The following is a 12888-nucleotide window of genomic DNA, read 5'->3' on the forward strand; positions in this document are numbered from 1 at the left end:
TTTCATTGTCTCTTCAGCTCTGAAGACTCACACAGACTCTCTCCAGAAATGTAAAAAAAAATTCAGAGTACCCAATTCATTTTTTTTCCAATTAAGGGGCAATTTAGTGTGGCCAATCCACCTACCCTGCACGTCTTTGGCTTGTGGGGGTGAGACCCACGCAGACACTCTCTCTCCAGAAACATAAGTTGTTGCAGCGATGATGGAAAGGAGAAGGGGTAGAGTGGGTTAGGATGGAGGAGGAATCTTGTAAGGGGTCCAGTGTGAAGGCTATGGTGACGGCAGCATTGTCAATTGCTCCGAGTAGGTATTTAGGGAGCCCGGTGGGCTGTGCGAGAATCATGGGTTTGAGCCGGGGGGGATGGATAGTGTACACAGGAGGTGGAGTGAAGTGGGGCTGGCCAATGTGAGGGATCTGTATTTGGAGTAAGGGTTCGCTTGTCTGGAGGACCTAATGGAGAGGGTAGAGCTGCTGAGGGGGAGTGAGTTCGGGTATCTGCAGGTTAGGGCCTTTGCGCGAAAGGTCTGGATGGGTTCCCTAGGTTGCCGGGACACACCCTGTTGGAGCCACAGCTGCTTCCGGATGTGGAAGGGGAGGGAAGAATTGGGGATATATACAAGTGGCTGGGGGAGCAGGGAGACGAGCGGGTGGTGAAAATCAAGGAGAAATGGGAAGGGGAGTTGAGAGGTTAGATCAATTGGGGAGTATGGAGTGAGGCACTGCGTAGAGTAAGCGGGACAACCTCCTGTGCAAGGATGAGCCTGGTACAGTTTAAGGTGGTGCACAGGGTGCATATGACTCGGGTGAGATGAGTGGGTTTTTCCAGGGGGTTGCAGATGAGTGTGAGAGGTGTGGGCGGGGACCAGCGAATCACGCGCACATGTTTTGGGGTTGCGAAAAATTGGGAAGATATTGGGCGGGAGTGTTCGTGGTCTTAGCCAGGATAGTGGAGGAGGAGGTGGACACGGACCCTTTGGCGGCGATATTTGGGGTTTCAGAGAAGCCGGAGCTCATGGAGAGGAGGAAGGCCGATGTCGTGGCCTTCGCCTCTCTGATTGCACGACGGCGAATTTTGCTGGAGTGATGGTCAGCATCGCCACTGGGGGCAGCGGCTTAGGTGACCTATATGCCTTCCTGCGGTTGGAGAAGATAAAGTATGAGTTAAGGGTCTCTTCAGGGGAGTTTGAGGAAAGGTGGGGGATGGTTGTGACCGTGTTTGAGGAGCTGTTCGTCACAGGGGGGGGGGTGAAAAGGGGGAAAAATATCTGGACAGACTCTATAGTTAATTGCTGGGAAGTATGTATGTTTCCCAGGGTGTTTATTTGTTGTAACCTGTTTTGATACATGTTTGTAATAAAATACATTAAAAAAAAGAAACATAAGTTGTTGTGTGGCTCTATTGGAAGTTGTGGTAGCGCTCTACTGGGGGGGGGAAAGAACTACAGTTCCCGGCGTGCACCCGGAGGAGCCGCATGCGCGGCGCTACGTGTCGTCATCCCGTTGCGTGCCGCGTCACTCCGAGGAGCCTTCACCCGGGGGGGGTGGGGGGGGTCGTCGTGCGGCTCGGCGGCGGTGCGACAGCGGACCCGGGCCGCGATTATGGTTCGGAGAGAGAGGCGGTGGACAGGCAATCGGATTTAGCGCGAAGAGACGGTTTGACTTGATGGCTCCGAAACCGGACCCGAGACCGAAGTTTCAGGAAGGTGAGGCTCGCAGAGCGGCGCGGCGGCGGAGGAGCGAGCGGGACAATGGCGCCGGCCCGGCCTGGCCGCCCGCCCGAGTGCGCATGCGCAGCCAGGGGAGCCTTGAATGGACATTTGCAGCTGCCTAGACTCCTTGTATGTAAGCACATTGCAGCCCTTCCTTACTACAGCTCATTCTGCCGTAACAAATAATGCAGAATATTACTCCCACCCAATTGTGTGCGCGCTTTAAAAAAAACATGCAACATAAGATTCTTGTTAAAGCTGCTCTGTGTTTTCTCTTAAATTCAGGTTTGAGACCCCCCCCCCCCCCCTCCCCAGATGGGCTGGGGGCTCGTTTGCAACCACGACCAAAAACTTTGCATTCCGCTTGGCTGCCTGCAATGGAACATTGTAGTGCATCTTCCAGGCCTGTTAAATATCCTTAAAATTGTCTGCTCATTCCCAGGTGTATAGTTTAGCAGGTTATAGTTTTGGGTGGCATGGCAGCACAGTGGTTAGCACTGTCGCTTCACAACTCCAGGGTCCCAGGTTTGATTCCCGGCTTGGGTCATTGTCTGTGTGGAGTCTGCACCTAGTGTCTGCATGGGTTTCGGCCTGGTGCTGTGGTTCCCTCCCACAGTCCAAAGATGTGCACGTTAGGTGGACTGGCCATGATAAATTGCACTTAGTGTCCAAAAGGGTTTTGTGGGGATGGGGTGGAGGTGTGGGCTGAAGTGGGATGCTCTTTCCAAAGGCTGGTGCAGACTTGATGGGCCGAATGGCCTCCTGCACTATAAATTCCATGAGGTTACAATAAGTCAGCCCGATTAAGCTATGCCTTCTGTGGCTTGATTAGCCAAAACCGTGCAGTGTTTCCACTTTTCAAATGCAGGGTTCCTGCTGGTAGGAAAAGCTGGAATTCTAGGATTGCTGATATTTATTGAAAATGCCCTATCTCAGTTCGCATAATAGTTTTGCTGAAAGTGTAAGTAAATTGACCATACACAGGGAAACTTCAAATTACATTTTTCTGATGTGTTACATGATTGCCAAATGGGAGGTGATTTTTATGGCCACGTTTAGGTCCGGATTGTGTTGCTGCTTTATACTGGCTGTGTACCTGTATTGGCAAATACTTAACTATAATGTGGAATAAATAAAATGTTGGAAGTACACAGCAAGTCCATTAGCAGCTGCAAAGATAGCTTAATATTTCAGGTGTAGACCCTTTGTCAGAACTCTTCAGACAAACAGTCTACATCTGAAACCGCCTTTATTTTCTTTTTTTTCAGGTGCTGATGGGCTTGCTGTCTTTTAATGTAACAGAATATGCTGGAATCACTTAGCATCTGTGGAGAGAGGTAGGGTTGATGCTTCAGGTCAATGATCTTTTGTCAAATCTGAAAGACCATTCTTTGATTTTATATTTTTATAGTTAAATGTGCAGCTTTTTGGATCATGGAGGGTTTCTGTACAATACAGATTGCGTATGAGGCAGATGCAAAACTGGAGTATTGAAATATCACTGCTGGCAGGACAGCATAATTGCGGTGTGACAAGTTTACATAGGAAGTTACCATTATAAATGCATGCACAGGAATTTTTAATGAGGGGAACTGTTGAGCTATTTGGTGAAACATGGTAGTTAACATGGTAGCAACATTCTGCTGCAATTGTATAAGGTGTTAGTGAGGCCACACCTGGAATATTGTGTTCAGTTTTGGTCTCCTTTACTTGAGAAAGGATGTACTGGCACTGGAGGGTGTGCAGAGGAGATTCACTAGGTTAATCCCAGAGCTGAAGGGGTTGGATTACGAGGAGAGGTTGAGTAGATTGGGACTGTACTTGTTGGAATTTAGAAGGATGAGGGGGGATCTTATAAAAACATATAAAATTATGAAGGGAATAGATAGGATAGATGCGGGCAGGTTGTTTCCACTGGTGGGTGAAAGCAGAACTAGGGGGCATAGCCTCAAAATAAGGGGAAGTAGATTTAGGACTGAGTTTAGGAGGAACTTCACTCACCCAAAGTGTTGTGAATCTATGGAATTCCTTGCCCAGTGAAGCAGTCGAGGCTCCTTCATTAAATGTTTTTAAGATAAAGATAGATAGTTTTTTGAAGAATAAAAGGATTAAGGGTATGGTGTTCGGGCCGGAAAGTGGAGCTGAGTCCACAAAAGATAAGCCATGATCTCATTGAATGGTGGAGCAGGCTCGAGGGGCCAGATGGATCTTATGTTCTTAAAACAATTGCAAAAAAGAAATTGACAGAGCTGGTTGAGAAAGTGTTTAAAAAGGCACATGGCTTACTGCGCTTTATGAATAAAGACGTAGAATACAAAAACAAGGTTATGTTATGGTGGGTCTTTTGTAAAATGGTTTCTGTTGTATGTCCAGCTCTGGGCACCATGCTTTAGGAAGGATGTGAAGGCATTAGAGACTGCAGAAATGACTTGGGATAATGGGTCTAGGGGTGATGGATTTCAGCTACACAGACTGGAGAAACTCTGGGGGTGTCCTCCTTGCAGAAGATGAGATTTGATGGCGGTGTTCACATTTTTGGAATCTGGACAGAGTAGATAGAGTCATAGAGGTTTACAGCATGCAAACAGGCCCTTTGGCCCAACTTGTCCATGCCACCCACTAATCTAGTCCCAATTGCCTGCATTTGCCCATATCCATCTGTACCCATCTTACCATATAACTGTCTAAATGCTTTTCAAAAGACAAAATTGTTCTCGCCTCTACTACAGCCTCTGGCAGCTCATTCCAGGCACTCTAGTCCCGGTAGCATTGTTGTAAATCTTTTCTGCACTCTTTCTAGTTCAATCATATCCTTTCTATAATAGAAAGTGTAGAACTGTACACAATATTCCTGTCTCTCAGAATACCTTTCAACAACTTACCTACCACAGATGTTAGGCTCACTGGTCTGTTGTTCCCAGGCTTTCCCCTGCTGATCTTCTTAAACAAAGGCTCAATATTTTCTACCTCTAATCTTCAGACACCTCACCTGTGGCTGTCGATTCAAATATCTCTGCCTGGGACCCACAATTACCTCCCTAGCCTCTCACAACTTCCTGGGATGCATTTAATCAGGTTATGGGGATTTATCTACCTTGATGTGCTTCAAGCCTTCTCTGTAATATATACACTCTTCAAGACATCACTATTTGTTTCCCCAAGTTCCCTAACATCCATGCCTTTTTCAGCAGTAAACACCGATGATAAATATTCATTTTGGATCTCACCCAAAACATGTGGATCTGCACATAGATGACCGTGTAGATCCTTAAGAGGCCCTACTCCCTCCCTAGTTACTTTTTGCCTTTTATGTATTTGTAGAAGCTCTTTGGATTCTCCTTTGCCTTATCTACCAAAGCAATCTTGTGTCCCCTTTTTGCCTTCCTGATTTCTCTCTTAACTCTACTCTGACAACCTCTATCCTCTTCTAGGGATCCACTTGATCCCAGCTGCCAATGCATGTCATATGCCTCCTTTTTGACCAAGGCCTCAATATCCTGAGTCATCCAGGGTTTCCTACTTCTACCTGCCTTGCCCTTCACTCTAAAAGGAATGTGCTAACCCTGAATCCTGGTTAACAACTTTTGAAAGCCTCCCACTTACCAGCCGTCCCTGTGCCTGCCAACAGACTCCCCCAATCAGCTTTTGAGAGTTCCTGTCTAATACCATCAAAATCGGCCTTGCCCCAATTTCGAACTTTAACTTTTGGGCCTGACCTATCATTCTCCATAGCTATCTTAAAACTAATGGAATTATGGTCACTGGTCCCAAAGTGATCCCTCACTAACACTTCTGTCACCTGCCCATCCTTATTTCCCAAGAGGAGGTCAAGTTTTGCCCACTCTCCAGTTGGGCCATCCACATACTGAATGAGAAATCCCTCCTGAATACACTCAACAAATTTCTCTCCATCCAAGCCCCTAATGCTATGGCTGTCTCAGTCAATGTTGGGAAAGTTAAAGTCCCCAACTGTTACCATCCTATTTTTCTTGCAGCTATCTGTAACCTCCTGACATAATTTCTCCTCAATTCCCCGCTGACTATTTGGGGGCCTGTAATACAATCCTATCAAAGTGATCTCTCCCGTCTTATTTTTAAGTTCTACCCATATAGACTCAGTGGGCGAACCCTCGGATATATCCTCTCTCTGTACTGCTGTGATATTCTCCCTAATCAAAAATGCAACTCCCCCTCCTCTCTTACCTCCTGTTTTATCTTTCCTATAGCATCTGGCCGAGTTGGCTTGCGAAGAGGTGGCACAGACTTGACAGGCTGCTTGGCCTCCTTTGTTCTAACCACCCTATGATTCTAATTTCTGCACAGTAAGATGTCTTAAGACGTTTGTTCTGTCCTACTTCCTTGCATGTCTGGGCAGTTACTGGTTCTTTGCGATGCCTGCCACTTTGTAGTCCTGCCCCAGTCTTGCAAAATTGAGAGCTGCTCACTCCCAGATGTCTTTCTTCAATCGCAATGTATCCAGCTAAAACTTAAAAGCATTTCTACCTTACAAGGCCCCAGTTGCTAAGCAACGGCCACATACTTCCAGTTTATTTGCTCTTCATGACGTGCCGCTTTCTAAGCACAATAGAAACAGTTGTAACTGAATCAACACAGAAACACCTTTGTCCAGCATTAATCGAGCAAAAGGTTTTACCCTTCTTTCCACAGAAACATTAAATTAAACTCACTTCAAACTATACCTTGCTTATGTTTACCAATACAAATATAAATCCCTTAAAAACTACTTTTGTTTTTCTAACAATAAGGGCCAGGTAATTATTCTTATTCAGTTTTAATTTTGAACTGAAACATTTAATGATGCACTGATTCAAATTAATCCCCCCCACCCACCCTGGCCCCTTTAATTAAAAAAACATCCTCTCCTTCATCTTTGGTTCACCCTCCCCACCAGCCCTCTGTTTTCTGGCTGACTGGCTCATTAACATGAGGCACATGTCAGTGGCAGCTGCATGAGACCTTTGAGTGGCCACTGGTTCAACATTTCGAACCTCTGAATCAGTATGTATATGCAGTATATAAAGTCCTGGTCAATATTTATTGCCGAACAAACAGCACTTAAATGAATCAGATCTGATTTCTTTATCGATGATGTTTGTGGGCCCTTGATCCACACAAATTGGATACTGTGCCTCCGACCTTACACTTATGACAGCACTGGGTATTTTCTATTGAGCGTTTTGACGTGTCCTGAGGTTGTATAAGATGCTATACAATCCATCTTCTTTCAATTCAACCCCCTTCTCAAATTTATAAAGTGATTCAAACATTCTGCTGGTTCGTGGTCTAATGTTTGCCATTTGAAGTAATATAATGCTGCCCTCTCATTCCCACCACAGTCTGACTTTGGTACGACTAGCGTATTGTGTATAACTGCGTTGGAAGCCGTTTACAGAAGGTCCCTGATCTGATTCCTGGATTAAGGGAATTCATTACATGAAAAGGTTGTCTTATGAGGAAAGGTTGAGCAGATTTGGCTTACGCGTGTTGGATTTTAGAAGAATGAGAGGTGATCTTATTGAAACACATCCTGAGGGGGCTTGGACACGGTAGCTGCCAAGAGGATGTTTCCTCTTCTAGGGGATCTAGGAATTTGGGAGGGGGGGGGGGGGGGGGGCACCCCCTCTGTTTGATTCACTCCCAGCTCTCCCAAACCCATGCCACTGGACATGGGGCATTAGTGAGGCCAGATAGAAATGCTGAACAGCATAGTTAGCACAGACAGGCATCGAATTGTTGAAATATGCAGATACTCTCCAGACCATTATTGCCAGTACTTGCAGTGGGAATGTGATGTGACTGACCTCCAGAAAGCAAGATGGTGGACTGTTTCAGTAAAATGTGCTCAATTCCTGGTGATTCAAAGTTGTATTTGCTGGGAAAATAGTTGAGTCTTCTGGTCATTTTAGTTCAACAATATTAACAAAACACCAGCGAAGTTGTGTGCGTGATATTAATTCAAATTAAACAACTCGTTATAATTTCGGAGTTAAATAAACTGGAATATAAAAGTTATTTCCTGGAAAAATGTGGTCGGTGGGGTGGATGGCGGTGTTAGTCATTTTGCTGATTTCAATGCAATTGTACTAAAGATTGAATGTCAACCTTTATGGAATGAATCACTTTTGTTCCCTTTTTTTTTACCAGGTGAACGTGTCTTGTGTTTCCATGGGCCATTGCTTTATGAGGCAAAGGTATGTGCTCCAGAAGCACTCTTCTTTCAAGAGGTTTTCTGTTTGGCGAAATGCATCTTTATTTGGTTTCTATTACCAAGTTACGGCTGGTATATTTGTTCAGTCAGGAAAATATAATCTTTCTTTTCAATAAAGCAGCAATATCTCTGCAAACCAATCTGAAATCTGTCTCCTGGTAAATATGGTCTTTAGGGAGAAAGTGATAACAGGAAATTGTTGGACATAGATGACCGATTAATTGGCTTGTATCGAGGGGGGGGATGTTTCAATTATGGATTCATCAGAACTGAAACTGGTTTGTTGACCATTTCTGCTTTATTTGTAAGGCAGCATATGCAACTTTTTCTATCTTTGTACTGGCTATGGAGCTATTTTTCTTGAGATACCCAAGTAAGGGTTTCTTAGTTACTGGGAAGACTCCCAAGATTGAAGAACAGTAAAAGACGGCAGAGGTAAATTCATGATTTGAAGCTTGGGTTGCAGAGGGGCATAAGGAGTCCACATATTCACATCCTGGAAAAGAGTGGGTTAGAGTTGGAGACTGCAAACTAGTCTTGCTTCCAAATGAGTAAGGAGGACAATGTATTTGCAGTTTAGGAGGAATGGCAGGATTGTCACAGCTCTTCCGAACTACAACCAAATAAAAACAGAGAAAGATGAGAATGGTTGCTGTTTGTGGGGTGGTGAGAGGGAGAATCCTACTGATCAGACCAGTTTTGTTCTTGTATCCTGTGCCGAATTGTTAGTTGCTAAAAGAGGCTGTTCAAATATAGAAGCAGTAAGTGCTGGATAGATTTGGCCTTTACAGAGTTAACAATTTAATCAGAAGTTTTGTATTTGGCACAAAAAAGGGAACTCTGCTCCATGATGTTAGTTACAGCTATAAAGGAAGTTTCATTTGATGTAAGAGCTGATAATGAGGCCAAGAATCACAGTAGGTGAAGGAAACCTTCACCAAAGGTTAGAGATACATAGAACATACAGATGGCAGTCACTGATTTGCAGGCTATACAAGACTACAAAAATTGGAGGGGTGGGGGGTGAGTTGTGTAGAATGAAGGATATGGAGAATATAATTTGCTTCAGTTACACTGGAAGGGGGCTTGGGGTGAATGTTGAAGTCATGGACTTCAAAATGTATTGATGTGCATTGGAATTATCACATTGGAGGACCCTAACCGTGTTTTCAATGGGTTGAGAAGGGAATTGACACAAAAGAATAGAGTAAGAGCGCGAACCAACCCCAATAAGAGAATCATCAGATACTGCAAAGATGGTGATTTGAAAGGAAATCTGATATCTATGAACATAAACTGCATGTCTGATATCTATAGCACGCTCGTTGGCATCTGAAAAGAAATAGGCTTTAAAAATCGCGAGAGAAGAATTATCTGGGTTTTTATTATCTGCTTGAAAAGGGCAGTGAAAACAGATTCAAGAGTAACTTTCAAAGAGGAATTGGATAAATACTTGAAAAAGAAGATACATTACAAGGTGATGGATAAAGAGAAGGGGAGTGGGATTAAGTGGGTAGCTGTTTCGAAGAGCTGACAGGCATGGCAGGCACAGCCTTGTTCTGCATTGTATCATTCTTTTTAAAAAAAATTGAAAATAAATTTGGTGCCCAATTCCTTTTTTTCCTATTAAGGGGCAATTTAGCGTGGTGAATTCACTTACCCTGCACATCTTTGGGTTGTGGGGGTGAGACCCACGCAGACATGGGGAGAATATGCTGCAGCGTATCATTCTGTAAAACTCCTCCGAATGGCAGAAAATAAAAACAAAATGACTAAATTGCCGCCAGATTGTCATAGCGATGAAACTGATTCATCAATGCCATTCTCCAAAGGAACCTGTTATTCCTACCCTGTGTGCACGTGAATCCAATCAACACACTATAGAGTTTTAAACATCAGAACAACTGTCTTGAGTTTGTTTGGCTAGTCTGTACCGTAACTCCATTTATTTGGTTTGGTTCCACAATCCTAAACACACTTGCTTGACAAGTCTCCAATTTTCTGCACTGAAGGGTCTATTTTGTTTGGAGATGTGCAATCAAAGTATTCTTGCTAGCATCACCTGCTTCCCAGGACAAATAATAAAGAACATGAATGAACATGTTCACAGCAATGATGAAAGTGCAGGAAATTGTTCTCCCCATTTTGTGTTGGTCACTACTGGGTAAAGTGCTTTTCCTTTTCTAATCTAACAAAGAGCCTGCTCGCTCTTCTCCCAAATGCTACGAAATGTAATATATGTGCTCCACTATTTTCTGTTTTAATTACAAGGGTTCCTGTTTCTCATCATTTCCAGTAACTTCTAATTAGCAAGTGCGTGTGTTCATTGGCAGGATTGGACTTGGTTCTGCCACTGTGTTTGAACAGCTTGCCAACACTTACTTCAAGGCTCTATGTGAATGCAAGGTTGTTGTTTATCATAACTTCATAATTTTAAATTCCTGTTGTTAAATTTCTCCTTGATCGTTTCTGTCATGAACAGTGTTGTTTTTCCTGTCCTCCTTAAACTATTTACATTTTCAGGCAGGGAAGGTTCTTTCATCTCTTGTGCTGACAACAAAATTTAGCCTGTAAACCAGAAACGTAGGATTTGGCTATCTGGGTGGACAGGGCTTGGATGTGTTTTTATGTTGGGGTGGGATTGGGGGGGGGGGGGGGGGCAGGGCAGTACGATGGGTGGTAATCCATCTGGGAGGACACCCAAAAGGCCACGGTCATTTTCTGTCTTCATAGAATGGCTACTTTTCATTCGTCTATTTAAGGTACTCACTAACTTTACTTTCACAAGCATGGCGGATATTCCTTGTTTTAAAAAAAAAAATGATAGGAATGGCCTCTCCCCACCTTCCTGTCATAGGGCTAAGAGGGTATGTGATATCTTTACCGTCTTACCAACTGAGATCAGATCATTTTGCACAGACTGGGATTCTTTTTGAAATGTCGTGAATCCAAGGTTATTTGTTCCGAGCATGCCCTGTTAATATAGCTGTTTGAAGCATTGCCTGGGCACTTCACGTTGATGGGTTTCATATTTTCTCCAATTGCTCATGTTGTGCAGTAGGCGCTGTGTATTTAATCAACTCCTTCAAGTTTCAGTTGCACAAAAATCAGTGCGAGATAAAAAGGGAAAAGGCTTTGAGTACTAATGAGAAATTATGATCTGCATTAAATTGGCCACTTTTGTTTACAAATTAAGGTTTAAGTTCCAAAGGAATTCTCAGGGAACGAATTGAGGGATATACAGTGTACATTTTAAAGCCATGATTGGCCTCCATTTGGAAATGTGTAATTGAAGTAGGAATTCTCATCCCTCTAAAGCTCCTTTCTTAAAAACTCGATAGCTCCGTTGGTGTCCCAGCCGATTCACTTTCCAGTAGGAGCCCATCGATAGGCAGTTCAACTCCATTGAGAGTAATTTCCCTTGACAACATGGCAGCATTTGACCGAATGTGGCATCAAGGAGCCTTTGCAAAGCATGGGAATTAGAGGGAAAGTTCTTCACTGGTTGGGGTCAAAGGAAAATGGTTTTGACTGTTGGAGGTCAATCATCTCAGTCCCAGGGCATCACTGTAGAAGTTCCTTAAGATAGTGTCCTTGACCCATCCGTCTTCAGCTGCATCATCAATGACCTCCTGTTCATCAAGGTCAGCAGTGGGGATCTTTGACGATGATTGCACACTGTTCACCATTTATGACTCAGATGCTAAAGCTGTCTGTGCTTATATGCAGCAAGACCGAGACAACATTCAGGCTTGGGCTGATAAGTGATAAACATTGTGCTGCACAAGTGCCAGGCAATGACCCACAAGAGAATCCAGCCATCTCCTCTTGACATTCTATGGCATTATCATCGTTGAATCCCTTACTATCAACATTCTGGGATTACCATGGACCAGAAACTGAGCTGCACCAGCCATGTAAATACTGTGGCTTCAAGAGCAGGCCGGAGGCTGGGAATTCTTGGAGAGTAACTTATCTCCTAACTCCCCAAAGTCTGTCCACCATCTACAAGGCACAAGTCAGGAGTGTGATGGGATACTCTCCACTTGCCTGGGTGAGTGCAGCTCCAACAACATGCATGCAAGAAGCTCAATATCATACAGGGAAAAGCATCCCGTTTGATTGGCATCCCACCCACATATGTGAACTCCCACCATCAGTGATGCAAAGTGGCAGTAGTGTGCACCATCCACCAGATGCACTACACCGTGTCACCCAAGGCTCCTTCAACAGCACATTCCAAACTCATGATCTTTACCACCTAGCAGGACAAAGGCAGCAGATGCTGGGAACCGCATCATTGGGGGTAGCTGGAAAGGCCACGTTTCAGTTACAATCAGATCAGCCATGATCTTATTGAATGGCCGAGTGACGTGCACCTGCTGCTTACTCTTATTTTGTATGCACTGCTGCAATTAAAGAAGGTGGCTCACCAGCACTGACTCGAGACAATTAGACAGGCAATAGATGCTGACCTAACCAGAAATCCAGGTTTTAGCATCTACTTTAAATTCCCTGGGAGGGTGACAAAGGCTGACGCTTGCCCCTTTCCTGCTGTTCCTCCCAGAGCTCTGGCAGCAAAGACGGGCACTGAATTATTTTGGGGAGGCACCCGGTTTGTATAACATTGTAGGTAAACTTCAATCAAAATTGGAAACTGATGTCTTCCCTTTCATGAGTGCTTGTATTCCGTTTAGGGGAATAATATTAAATTCATTGATTTTAGTGACTGATCCAGTTCAGTCCATTTTATTACGTGAGAGTGAAGGTTTTTGATATTTTAGAGTACTGGATGTTGGGTGGATACTGGTTAGCACTGCTCTCTCACAGCGCCGAGGACCTGGATTTGATTCCGACCTTGTATGACTGTGGAGTTTGCACTTTCTCCCCGTGTCTGCGTGGGTTTCCTCTGGGTGCTCTGGTTTCTTCCCACAGTCCAAAGATATACA

At 44.3% G+C, this 12888-nt stretch overlaps 1 protein-coding gene across 10 annotated transcripts in view; it reads left to right on the forward strand.

Annotated features, from left to right (window-relative positions):
- Positions 1-1532: 1532 nt before the first annotated feature.
- Positions 1533-12888, forward strand: part of morf4l1 (mortality factor 4 like 1) — a 100020-nt gene continuing 88664 nt past the window's right edge. For 5 of the 10 annotated variants that reach the window (XM_072470411.1, XM_072470409.1, XM_072470410.1 and 2 more), the window contains exons 1-2: positions 1533-1704; positions 7876-7922. In XM_072470411.1, coding sequence (XP_072326512.1) covers positions 1665-1704; positions 7876-7922 — 87 coding nt within the window. In that variant the 5' untranslated portion in view covers positions 1533-1664. Of the gene's footprint in view, positions 1705-2978; positions 3048-7875; positions 7923-10210; positions 10346-12888 lie in introns of all 10 variants that reach the window. The other 5 variants (XM_072470419.1, XM_072470416.1, XM_072470417.1 and 2 more) reach the window with 5 other exon arrangements.

The sequence above is a fragment of the Scyliorhinus torazame genome, chromosome 12, assembly GCF_047496885.1.
Source record: "Scyliorhinus torazame isolate Kashiwa2021f chromosome 12, sScyTor2.1, whole genome shotgun sequence".
Taxonomy (NCBI): Eukaryota; Metazoa; Chordata; class Chondrichthyes; order Carcharhiniformes; family Scyliorhinidae; genus Scyliorhinus; species Scyliorhinus torazame.